The sequence below is a fragment of the Culicoides brevitarsis genome, chromosome 1, assembly GCF_036172545.1.
Source record: "Culicoides brevitarsis isolate CSIRO-B50_1 chromosome 1, AGI_CSIRO_Cbre_v1, whole genome shotgun sequence".
Lineage (NCBI taxonomy): Eukaryota > Metazoa > Arthropoda > Insecta > Diptera > Ceratopogonidae > Culicoides > Culicoides brevitarsis.
The window spans coordinates 28,673,604-28,687,143 of record NC_087085.1 but is presented as its reverse complement, the minus strand read 5'-3'; the positions used below and the strand labels follow the sequence as shown (position 1 = coordinate 28,687,143).

The 13,540-nt window shown below is 27.5% G+C and overlaps 1 protein-coding gene across 1 annotated transcript; it reads left to right on the top strand.

The window, feature by feature from the left end:
* The first annotated feature begins 8,487 nt into the window (after positions 1 to 8,487).
* On the top strand, positions 8,488 to 11,590 carry LOC134837584 (odorant receptor 67d-like). The gene is made up of 4 exons (XM_063852967.1): positions 8,488 to 8,511; positions 9,184 to 9,353; positions 10,371 to 11,487; positions 11,537 to 11,590. Exons 1-4 carry the CDS (start codon positions 8,488 to 8,490, stop codon positions 11,588 to 11,590), a joined length of 1,365 nt encoding a protein of 454 aa, XP_063709037.1.
* Positions 11,591 to 13,540: the final 1,950 nt, after the last annotated feature.

Genomic DNA, 13,540 nt, shown 5'->3' with positions numbered 1-13,540 from the left:
CAAGAAAAAAAGTGTGAGGAACAATGATCAGGTAAATTGTCTGTTTCAATCTGCTTGGAGTTTGTTGCCACGTTTTACATGTGAGTTTTTCTTTGCTTTTGTTTCGAAAGTAGAAAAATAATTTCAACCGCACATGCATGTAAGGACATTTAGATTGACAATCTAATCCGCTCTAAGTAAATATTTGCTTGTTTATTCAGTTTGTATTGATTTTGAGAGACAGACGCAAACATGCTGTGGTGTCAGATTAAAAAAAAAAAGAATGGAAATTTTGCGGTAACTAGAATTATAAGAGTATTGAGAGCTTATTTTGATTGGATTTTAAGCGTTTTTTGTATAACAAAAAATATTCAAAATTGAAGTTTTAAATTTAAATAAAAATTTTAGAATTATTTGAAATGCAGTTGTTTTTTTCAAGGAATTTTTGGCAATCAACGTTTCAGTCAATAAAAGAAAAATAAAATTTTGCGGTCATTTTTAAATTATTTTCTTTACATTTTAATTTATATTTCATTTTTTTTTAATTCTAAGAAAATTTTGTTAAAAATAATATTAGCTTTCAAAATGATTTTAGACAACTGAATTCCAAAATTTTGTAAAACACAAATTACGAAGTTTTTTTTGTGAATTAAAATTAAGAATTTTCTTAATTACTTTTTTAAAATTAAATTAAATTTTTTAAATTAAAAAAAATAATCCAAAAAATTAATAAAACAAAATAAAAATAATTTTGAAATACTTTTTCACATAAAAAACTAGGATTTATTAGTTTAAAATTAATTTCAGAATTTTTAAAAAAAATTAAAAATTTCATAAAAAAAAAATAAATTTAGCGAAAAAATGAATTTTATTCAAAATTTTTGTTTAGATAATAATTAATTGTTCGAAATTAAAAACTAAAAAAATTCAGATAAAATTTTTGGACTTTTAAGTGGTCTTATCACTAAAAATTTATTTTTTTTACTATTTTTTCACTTTTTTTGAATATTTTTTAATAAAAAAAATAATTAGATAACTATTATAACTAAAAAATCAAATGAATGATGTAAAACTCAAAATTTTTTGCTTTTAAAATTTTCAAACAATTTTTTAATATATATTTTTTTTTGAAGTCAACAGACAGACAAAATTTCCCCGAAAAAAAAATCAAATTTTTTGTGATGTAAAATAAAACATACCTGAATGACAACTTCATTATCACGTGCTTCACTTGAAATAAAATATCGATGTTTACAAATCGTAAGACGAGAACCATGTAATCATCATCAAAAAAGCTTTCCTTACTGTCTTTTTTTCCTCAACAATTTATGTTGAGACACAAACATTTGATCGAAACAAATCAGTAAAATGTCAAAGGTGTCAGGTGTCGCTCGTTCAAATTGTCAATAAAAAGAAATAAATATTATCTTGTACCTATCTTTACGGTTGTTTTGTTTATAACTCACTTTGGTACATGTTGATCGATTGAGTGATTGAGTTTTATTTTTTTCCGCTTTATTTTTCTCTGACATTTTTTTTTTCAATAAATTGATGAAACTCGTCAACTGGCAAGTTTCCTTTAATTTAGTTAATGGAAAGTGAATTAAGTTCCGTAATTCTCGGGGAAAATTTATGATGATTCTGAATTGTTTCCATCCAAAAGTTGCATGTGTGGCAGTTAGGCAGAGAGATATTTTAGGACCTACAACTATATGGTTATGGTTAACCCTTTTTTATTACCTTCGGTCCGCTGCTAGTCTCGAGAGAGTGATGCAAATGAAGGGTAAACAAAAGTTGTTGGAGGCACTCCTAATTAAAGATTATGTCGGATGATATAGGTCTTAGCACACTAATTACAGGTATCAAAGGGGTTGTTTAACATTTCTTGCGTTGTTTGGTTTGTTATGTAAATTGATGTTTTTTTTTCTCGAAAGTTTAAACTGAACCTTTTTTCGCCTCCCTTTCGTCGTCAATGACTTTATTGGTTTCGAACAATTGAATTGATAAACTGCGTTAATTGTTGAGTATTGACCCGTGAAAGACTTTCATTTCCTTTCGTCTACGTAAAAACGTACGAGGAGTGAATTTTCATTAATTTTATTCATAATACTAATGAACACCCGACCATTCGAGCATAGTTGCTGTTGAGGCATTGTTTTTATGCAAATAACAAACTTTACCTTTTTTAATGCCGTCTTATCGTTTTTCGAGTCCCAGACCGACCGACAGTAAAGCAAAAACGAAGTAAATTAAATATTGGAGAATATTCCAATTTTTTCATCAATTGTTCCTTTTGTCGGGTTTTCCTGTCCCAAAGTAAAAGTTATCATGTCCTTTTTCTTAAAAATGACTTTCGAAGAAAATTCAGTAAAAATTTGCATTTTTATGTTTTATGGTCTTGACTAGACTAATAAAAATTTATAATAATTTTAAATTTTGTTGAAAAATATAAAAAAGTAATAAAAAATTAATGAAAATATTTAAAAGTTATTTTCGAAATATTTTTGTAATTTTTCAAAAAAAAAAAAAAATTATTATGTTGAAATTTTATTCACAGAAATTTGAAAATGAAAAATATTTAATTAATTTATTTTAAAATTTTTCGTTTTTTAATGAAAAAATATGAAAAATAATTATTTTAATAATTAAAGTCTTATTATTATTAATAATATAAAAATAATTAAAAAAACAATATTAAGAAATTTAAAAAAAAATAATAAAAAAATTTTTAAATCAAACAAAAAAATAAAATAAAATAAAAGAAAAAAAAAAATCATGAAAAATTTCGTATATTTGAAAAAAAAATCATTAAACATACTGAAACTTAAAAAATTAAAAAAAAATTAAATAAATAAAAATTAAAATTAAAAATCATTTTTTAAAATTAAATAAAAAGAATTATAAATTAAATTTAAAAAAAATTGTAAACAAAAAAAAATATTTTAGGAATATATAATTTATTTTTTCCAATATTTTCAATTGAATTGAATAGAAAATATTACAAAAAAAAAATCAATAAATTTTTTTCAATCACTTTTTTCACCTTTTCTATATTATTTAGATGAACTTTTAAGATATGCGACGAAATCACGTAAAATCTCTTTGATTCGATTTGTTTTCTTTTAATCCCAGTACTTCTGTCTCCATTTCTATGAAAATTTTCTCTCTAAATTTTATTTTAAACCGACAACGATGCGATGACAGGACAAAAAAAAATATCTAGACAATCAATTCAGGTTCAGGGAACACAGAAGAGCGAACATAGAAAATGGCAAAATAAACAATATAACGATGTTAACATAAAAATTACCAGGGGACCCCATTAAATATGCAACACTTGTATAAACAACTTGTTTCTTCGGAGGAGGAAAGCTTCCTCTTCTCTCTTTGTTGTCAATCCTCAATTCACGAAAAAAAAATCTATTTAAAAATACATGACTATAATGATAAACGATAAAAAATAAAGCAATTTACATATTGAAAGCGATCGGTGAATTTTTTTTAACAATTTTACGTGAGAGTTTGTGTCTAATGAGCACGCCTGCTGTTTTTGCTCCACACGAAAAAAAAAAAATAAAGATAATTTCTAGGGAATAAATTTTGTATCAAAAGAAAAAGTTTTGAAGATTTCACGCAGTGAAGAAAAGTTGATAAAAAAAAGCGTGGAGATATGAAGAAGTGATAAATTTTTGATGAAGTAAACAATTATTTGAATGAAAATTGAAAAAAAAATAAAAACACCTTTTTTTGAAGGAAGTTTTGATTGATATTCCAATAAGGGAGTCGTTACGTAACTAAAAATGTATTTTTTTAATTTTTAATAATTTTTTTTCGTGTTAAAAAAATAAAAAAAAAATTCTTTCCTGATTTTTTTTATAAATAATTAATTAATTTATAATTTTTTTTAAATTTATTTAAAATTTAATTATTTATTTTAATTGTTAAAAGGTTTTTATTTATTTTTTTTTTAAATTTAAATTTTGTTAATTTAATTATTTTTATTATAATTTTGAATTTTTAAAATTTGAAACAAATAATTTTAACAAATATTTTAATATTTATTTTTTATTTTTATTTATTTAATTAATTTTTTTATTATTAATTTTATTATTTTAATTTTTTTTAAATCACGTAAAATTAATATAATATTTCAAAATTTTTCGTCTAATGACTCACCAAAAGTACATCAGCAATAAAACACAAGCTGCCACAAAAAGATGCTCACAACGACGTTCCGCAATCGCAATAAATGATGTAATAATTACAGGTCATTTGTGTATTATTGTAACTTAATTAACCCGAAAAATTAATTTGATCATGTTAATTTATTAGGGTCAAGTCAATGATTTCGTTACCCCATTGAATAATTAATTGCCTCCGCCATTCTTCACACGCGTGCTACGTGATTCGTTTTATTTCTGGGACGCCCATTAACGTTCTTCACATAACTCGAAATTACGGCTCGTGTCGCAGGACGACGAAGAAAACCCGAAGAATTGCCTCATTAACTGCGTCAATTTGTTCAAAAACTGTGTGTGTGTCGCAGACAAATATTTCAAAGGGGAAAAAGTAAATATTTTTCTAACAAAATTTTTTGTACAAATAATTTGAGGTTTTTCTTAATTCATAAAAAAAGAATCTAGACTAGGTGAAAATGTCTGTAATTTCACTTTTATTCTATTTTAGACCGACATTTAATAAAAATTCATGCACAAAATTTCTATTCTCTGAAAATATTTTTGGTTTACCTCCGAAATTTTGAATGGAGTTGCAAGCAAAATGAAAGTTTAAACAAATATTGATGGTTGGTGTTTGAATGTAATGTACGGTTGGTGTGGCAATTGTGGTTGCGAAATGACAAATGTTTAGTTTGAAAATTTACTGGTGTAAAATATTTATTTATGTTTTGGTAGCAAAAATGGAGTTACAGCAAAACTTTTTAAATGAAAAGTTATTGTAGAAAAATTTTCCCTTTAAAACCCAGTTTTTTATTTCTGATGTTAAAATTTATGAAGGTTTAATCAAATTTCGATAAAACCCGGGACATAATAAAAAATTGAGTAAAGCTGTAAGATTATAAAATTTTTTTTTTTTAATTTTCATAATAATTTTAATACATAATTATTTTTTTAAAAAATTATTTAATTAAATTAATATCTAAATAAATTTTTACGTTTTAATTTTTTATAGTTTTTTAAACAATAAATTATTTTTATTCTAAAAAAATAAAATTGGATAAAATTAATATTTAATTAATTAATTTAATTAATTTAATTTTAAAAATAAATAATATTAAAAAATTAAATTATTAAATAATATTAAATTATTTTATTAGTTAATTTATTTAAATAATTTACTTTTTAATTCAATATATAATTTTTATTTTATTTTAATCTAATTTTTTTTATTTTTTTTTTTAAATAATAAAAAAAAATAATAAAGAATTTTTATGAAAAATCTTTAAAACTTTTAGAAAAATAATTTTTTTTTTTGAAAAATCGTTAACTCTCTGAAAAAACAAAAATAAATTTTTAATTTATTAAAATAAAATTTTTATTTTGTTTTAATTTACATTTTTAAAGATTTTTTTAAATTATATATTTTTTTTATTAATTTTAAAGGATACTGATCAATTTCTGATTTAAGAAAAGAAGAAAATTAAAGGTTTCCATTAAAAAAAATTTTTAGATCCAAATTAGTAAAATTTTGTCAATCTTTCAACCAAAAGTTCTACTTTTATATCTTTGTCAAGAAATATTTTGCGAAACCTTTTTTTATTTTTTTATAACTCTAATGACACTTCCTCCCCCTCTCGCAATTTCCCTTTCATGTCCTGCAAGACACTCGGAGCTAAATTAGAAATTACGATCACGACAAAAAAAAGAACAAGCTTGTATTACAAGTTAAAGTTCACGTAAAACACTTCGACATCACACCATAAATCTTACCTCGCCACTTAATAATATTTTATGGGCGATTTAAACAAAAACTCTATTATTTTTATGACCTTTCAAAATCATACCCCAGAGATTAGCCGACATGATAATGCGGAAAAAAAGAGGGAAAGACGAAGAAAAAATTCAAATAAATAAACCGACATGTCATATAAGTGTTGCAAGAAGAATCCCACAGAAATTGCTTGGAGGGGATTAAGTTAGTTACAAAACAAGCAGAAAACGAAGAACGAAAAGAAAAAAAGAAAAGGAACAAAGTGTGATGTCGAAGAAAACTATTCTTGCATGAAAATAAAAGTTTTTTCTCAGCAAATTTTTATTTATTGCATGTCTTCGTTATTTTTCATACATTTCTCCCAAGGTTTGCTGCAACAAACTAAAAATCACAAATCATCAAATGTCATATTTAGGGGTAATATTTTTTCGATGGTTATTCTTAATGACACAAGTTTGTCCTATCGCCTTGCATTTCATGCTTTGAAGATCATGGACGAGTTTAAACTTTTCAAAAACACAAACTTTTGAGACTAAATTCCGAGATAAAAATAAATTTCGTAGAAAAAAAGCGACGTGAAATGGGTATTTTCCGTAAATGATCGTAATTGGTTGATATGTGAGAAGAAAAAAAAATTTTCTCTTTTTTTTTCCTTTTTTTCTGACACCCATTCAGTACATAAGTAACAATTTTTTTTGTTTGTTACTTGATAAATTACAGCAGGAATCTGTCAAAAACTACTTTTCGTCTTTTTTTCCTCGTAGGTGGATTTTTTCATGTGGATTTCTTCGAAAAAAGAGGTGAAAATGAGAAAAAAAAATTTTTTCGTGTTCAGGGATGTCAACTTTCATGGCCCTACCGCATTAAAAATTCAGGTAATAATCAAATTTTCAACAAATTAATTTTTAAAAGGATTTATCTCACACATCATGTCAAAAATGTGTTTGTCCTTGTGTCGTGTCTTTGTCTATGTGTTTGAGAAAAAGTGTCGTAAAAAATGTCATAATAGCCAAACTTTACCTCATATTTCTAAATTATTTTGCTCCGTGCAACACCAGCAGCTAACAATACATTTTTCCTACATGGCATCGACAAAAAACTTTATCATATTTTTTGGAATATGTGCGAAAAAACTTTTTTTTATCCTTTATTTTCTCAGCACAGTTTTGTCAAAAATTTGTGCTTTATTTACTCATTTACATTTTTCGTCGCACTTAATATTTTTTTTCAATTTTTTAAAAAAAAATTTATTTTTTTTCCTATTTTTTAAAGGGTAGGAAAATTTCTAAAATTGATCAAATTGTCAAGAATTTTTATTATTTTTTTTTTCTTTTGAATAAATTTTTTAATTAACACAAATTTTTACACATTTTTTTATAACATCATCACTTTAACAGCTTAATTAATGCTTCCAACTTTTTTTTTTTATTAATTTTCCATCCTGTGTCAATATAACTTTTTACTTTTCCCGCTTTGGCATTTATTTGGAATTCAATTAAACATGAGTGACACTGAAGAAGGCGTAAAAAATTTTCATAACTTTTCGCTTTTTATTATTTAATGAGCAGCAACGCACATTTTCACTTCATTCTGTTTTGTTAAGTGTTTTATTTTGGTTTCTGTCGTGTTTGCTTTTATTATTTCAGTAATTTGGAGTAATTTGGGTTGAGTTAGGGAATGGAAAAAAAAGGTGAAAAAACAGTCACTCAATAATTATTTTTTTATTGTAATTTTTTTTTGCTTTTAAAAGGTTGTTGCCTTTTTTCTAATATTTTTTTTTAATCAAGTAAATTTATTTTTTATTCCATTTATTTTATTTTTTGATGAAATTTTAAACTGGACACAGGTGCATCCCGTTTAGTTATTTATCCGCGATACGATTGCACTCGATGCACTTTAATATACAATACGAATGGTTGATATGAAGAAGACTTGGAATACTGTTAAATTTTTAATTCGAGCACTCGAGGAGCTTAGAAAATACACGAACGGCACTAACGACGGCCAAAATGAAACTGATATCACTTTTACTTTGAATGATATTTTTTGAATTACTTCTTCTGCTGTTCGCTTCCTTGTATACCTATCGTTGAATTTATGAATAAGAAACAGCTGATTGGTGAGGCATGCGTGATGCCATGCCGGTATGTGCGAAAGAGAAAGCTATAAAAGGCATCAGTTTGTTTACATTTTTTACGATGCTATAAAATGTGGGGAAATTAAGCAGGCGACTGGTTGTTGCTAAATTTGTATTTTATTTTTTTCTAGCGTTTATTTGTTACTTTATTTTTTGTCATTCCAGTGACACAAAGTCGTTGAAGGAATTGACAAAGACGAAGTAATGAGAATTTAATTTAAAAAAGAATATGTATTAAATTAATTTAAGAATCTATTCATTGAAGGCAAACATTTCCCCATTACTACATATTTACATTGAAAACGTCGAGCTATCACGAATTTTTCCGTGATCAACATATTTCGAATGCTTAAAGACAGTAAGCCACACACATGATGTACTTTGATACCTCGAAGAGCAAAGGACTTTATGCTCACTAGCAAATGACCCTTAGCCCTAAACCCAAGGTAAAAAACGTTATCTACTATTTGAATTACATTGCCATCAATAAACCGGAGACAAGGATTCAGAATTTTCTTCAAAAAGTCTCATCATGCAGAAAAATTCATGAGAATTTTTTTCCTTGATTGACCTTGAATATTCGAATTTTTCTCCGTTGTCTTAAGAGATACAGTCTTCGGGAATTTTTTCTGAAAGAGCATCAAAAATGAAAAAAATGGTGGTAGAATGGATAGTTTCAAATTTTTGTGAAAAATTTTATTTAACAGAATACCTGAACCTCTTTTCATGCATATAGTTTTTCTCTTTGAAGTAGCTGCAATTTTTCTCTGTTGTTTTCATTCTGTAAAAATTCTGATGAATTGAAAATTTACAAATAAAAATTTTTCACGAGCATCCGCCATCGATCAAGTAGGTAGTTTTCCATTATGAATTGTTACACATTTAAATTGTTCCTGGATTGCAAGTTTGTTAACATGACAGATTGTAAAAATATAAGAATTTTAGTAAAATTATTTACTTTGAAATTATTTTGCATTTTATTTCAACCAGCAAAATTCTTCTGCAACTAGTTCAGTTTCAGGAAGTCTTTCAAACTTTAAACAGCAAAGGAATTTTATTTTTTTATAATTTTTAAAACACAAAATTGACTTTTTTATGTATATTTAAATTATTTTCAGATTTTCCAAAAAAAGAGCAAAAAGATATTTACCAAGACTTCAAATTCCATTGTGACAAATACATTACAAATTGGTTGGCTTCGATGTATTGGCATCCGTCTTTCGTTTTACTTGGTTGTCATACTTCACATTTGCGGATATTGTCGCTTACGTTATCGTCAATGGTTATAGTAAGTACTTGTTTTCTGAGGATCTTAAAAGTACTTGTTTCTGCATGGTCACATACGTTGGGATTGGAAGAATAGTCACAGCAACTCTTTGTTTTAGCGTATCAATTTGATGAGGAAAGTGAAGTTCAAGAAAGTGATCGATATTTGTTGTATGGCAGAGTAACAAAGTTTCTGGGAACTTTGGGAATGGCAGTACTCAATTTAGTAGCAATTACAATTACAATTGTTCCATTCATCATTTAAAACTCGCATTCGGATTTATTCTGCCTTTGGTCGATGCTGATACTGCCTCGGGATCTCTCGATAGAAAACTCATAGGCATACGAACTACAACAAGCAGGAATCGAAAAAAAATTAACTCCACACGGGACATCCTTAAATGCAAGAAGTTCCTGATAACCGCCAGTTTTTTGAAGGAGAACAGAAAAATTATATGAATGTCGTCCCTGAAAATTTTACTTGTTTCCTTACTTTCTCTAGACCAATTATGCCGAAAGCGATAGGTAATAAAAAGAAAAATCATCAGATTTTTTAAGTTGGGCTTTAGAAACTAAGCCCGGTACTTAAATACTTTTAACGGACATTTTTGACGTTTTATCTCACATTATGGTTCAACCGAAATACGCAATTGTTGTTATGACTCAGCTCAACTTTTCTGCTGTCCTAAAGCAGTTGCATCTTTATCAGCCCTTAAAATTAAATTAAGAAGCCTAGAAAAAAGTTTTATGGTCAACCGAATCCAACCAATAGGTTGCAAGTCTTAAACTATAAATAAAGTCTAGAATATTTTAGACATATCGCTGTTATTTATTTTTTTTTCGTTAGAACAATTTTTCAATAACTATTTCACACAAAATATTTATTTCGTAATACTTAGTGTTTTTCCAAATCAAAAAATCTAGCTAGTTCTACAGTGTTGATCAGAGCAATCAGTTGATAAAAAAATGGCAAGAGAAAGAAAACTGTAAGTTTTAACTTTACTTTGATTCTTTCTTTCAATAATAAATCCCTTTTCAGCTTTAAAACAAAAGATACAAAGAAAAGTATCAACAACGATTTCAAATACTTTTGCGATAAATTTGTCTCGTTTCCGCTTACAATAACGGGTTTCGATGTTTTCAATCCAAATTATCGTCTTCATTGGGTCTCATATTTGACTCTTACTGACATCGTTTCATATTTAATTGTAAACGGCTACAGCATCTATTTGTTTTCGGAAGATCTGAAAAGCACTTGTTTCTGCATGGTTACCTATGGATATGCAATTGTGGGAAGTCTTCGTATTTTCTTAGCCATAGTAAATGCAGAGACAGCGAGAGATCTACGAGACATCGTGGTATCATTCGAATTCGATGAAAAAAGTGAAATTAAGGAAAGGCAACGGTATTTATGGTATGGTCGAGTCTCGAGATTCCTTGGAACATTGAGCATGCTAGCTCTATGCATCACTTTTACAACGCTAACACTTGCTCCTTTCTTAATTTGGCTTGTTACTGGTCGTATGCAACTCACTTTTGGTTTTGTTTTACCTTTTATTGATTATAAAAGTGGAAAAGGATTTGTTCTGAACTACATTTACCAAATATATCAAGGTTTGGCAGTGATTGCAGGTTCTGCGGGATATTTGCACATGCAAATGATTTTTATCGCAATTTGTTGTTTCCAACTTGATTTACTAAGCATCAAGTTGGAAAAGTTAGATGACGAATTGAAGTTAACACAAGACGTTAAGTCATCAAAAACGAAGCAAATTCTCGAAATTTTAAAGTTGCATCAAAACTACAATGCTTATTTGTCAGTGATTGAAGATTGTTTTTGTGTAGAGGCTTTTTTCAGCACATTTTTCCTTTCACTGAATATGGTTGTTACGTTGTTTGTATGCGTACAGGAGTTTTGGATAGTCGGTATCGTGATAACTATTACGGTAACAAATTTAATTCTTCTTACAAGTCTTTTTGGAGTTGCTGTCGAAATTAAAGCTGAGAAACTTGAAAGATCCATCTATGGGACTCAGTGGTATAATTTGACCATTCAGGATCAAAAATTGTTGTTACAATTTTTACTTGGAGCTCAAAACAGGGTAAACCTGACATATGCTGGAATGTTTGCCATAAATTTGGAGTCTTTTACTCAAGTAAGCTGTTTGAGTTTTTAGAAAATTTATTTTCCTTTTGTTTTTTCAGATCTACAAATCCATTTACTCGTATTTGATGTTTTTAATCGATATTCAAGCTTAAAGAGATTTCTATAACCATTTAATGTAACTTAACAACAATATACTATTGCAGCAACATTCTTTTGTGTTCCAAATAAGGACGATCGCATAAAACGTGCTCTGCTGTTTCTTCTGATGAATGACAAATTCTGCAATCTGATGAATTCCTATAACCCATTCTACTCATTAATTTGTTCAATCTAGCATGTCCGGTTAGGAAAGCAACTATGACTCTAATTTGAGTAACATTCATGTTGATCAACTCTTTAGTTCTTGTCAAAGATCTATTTGGTACAAAACTATTGACATGTTCTGATAACCTCCTTTCTTCGGTGGTTTCGTCTATAAGCCATTCGAATAATGTTTAAAATTGTTATATTTAATAATAAACAACATTTTCTCAAAAAAACTGAAAATTTAACTAAATAGTCTTATTTTCCTAAACTTTCCTCTGTAAAAAATTATCATCACTGGATTTTTAAATATTCATTTAAATTGTTTCGCCAAACACAATTGTCTAGTTCAGCAATGTTATTTTTCACATATTTTGTTATTTCGTCGTGGCAAAAATACCTTAATAAGATTTTGCTGAATCAGTTGCTTTCAATTTTTCAAACCGGCTAGTCTGAAAAAAAAAAAAATGAGTGACAAAATAAAACTGTAAGATCTTTTCATATAAAATTTTAAATTTTTCTAAAAATTTTGTATTCAATTGCAGATTTTTAAGGAAAATGCCAAAGAAAGATAAAAACAATGACTTTGAATATGTTTTTGTTATATTCATTTCCTTACCTCTCAAACTAACTGGCTTTGATGTATTCGATCCAGTCTTTCGTCTTAATTGGATCTCGTATTTTTGTCTTGTTGACATAATTTTGTACGTTCTTGTAAACGGCTATAGTATGTACTTGTTCTCAGAAGATATTAAAAGTACATGTTTCTGCATGGTCACTTATGGATACGCAATTGTAGGGAGTCTTCAAATTGCTATAGGGTTAATAAATGAAACCAGAGCTAAACGTTTTCGAAACCAAATAATATCGTACAAATTCGATGAAAAAAATGAAATTAAAGAGAAAAACTTGTATTTGTGGTACGGTCGAGTGACAAGACTAATTGGAACCCTGAGCATGGTTATTCTTGTTTTTGCTTTTATCGTTCTGACAATTGCTCCCTTTTTGATTTGGATCGTAACTGGGCAAAAGCAACTTGCTTACGGCTTTGTGCTGCCCTGGATTGATTATGAGAACGGAATTGGATTTGCTTTGAACTATATTTTTCAAATATACCAAAGCGTAGCTGTTGTTACTGGATTGGCAGGATTTTTACATTTGCAATTGGTTTTAACTGCATTTGTTTGTTTTCAAATCGATTTGTTGATCATCAAGTTGGAAAAGTTAGATGATGAATTGAAGTTAACAGACGACATTAAATCATCAAAAACTAACCAAATCCTAAAGGTTTTGAAGCTTCATCAAAGTTTCAATGATTTTTTGTCACAGGTGGAAGATGCTTATAACTTAGAAGCTTTTTTCAAAATATTTTTCCTTTCGCTGAACATGGTTGTCACGTTGTTTGTATGCGTACAGGAATTTTGGATAATCGGTATCATGATAACGATTACGGTAACAAATTTAATTCTTCTAACAAGTCTGTTTGGAGTTGCTGTTGAAATCAAATCTGAAAAACTTGAAAGATCCATCTATGAAATTCAGTGGTATAATTTGACAGTTCGGGATCAAAAATTGATCTTGCAATTTTTGCATGGAGCTCAAAATGGGATCAAATTAAGTTATGCTGGAATGTTTCCAATAAATTTGGAGTCGTTCACCCAAGTAAGATATTTAAGTAAGAAATTTTTGGTTACTTACACTTAATTTTTTTTTTCAGGTTTATAAATCCATTTACTCTTATTTGATGTTTTTAATTGATATTCAAGCTTAAAGTCTTAAAGTGACTTAACAGCAATATT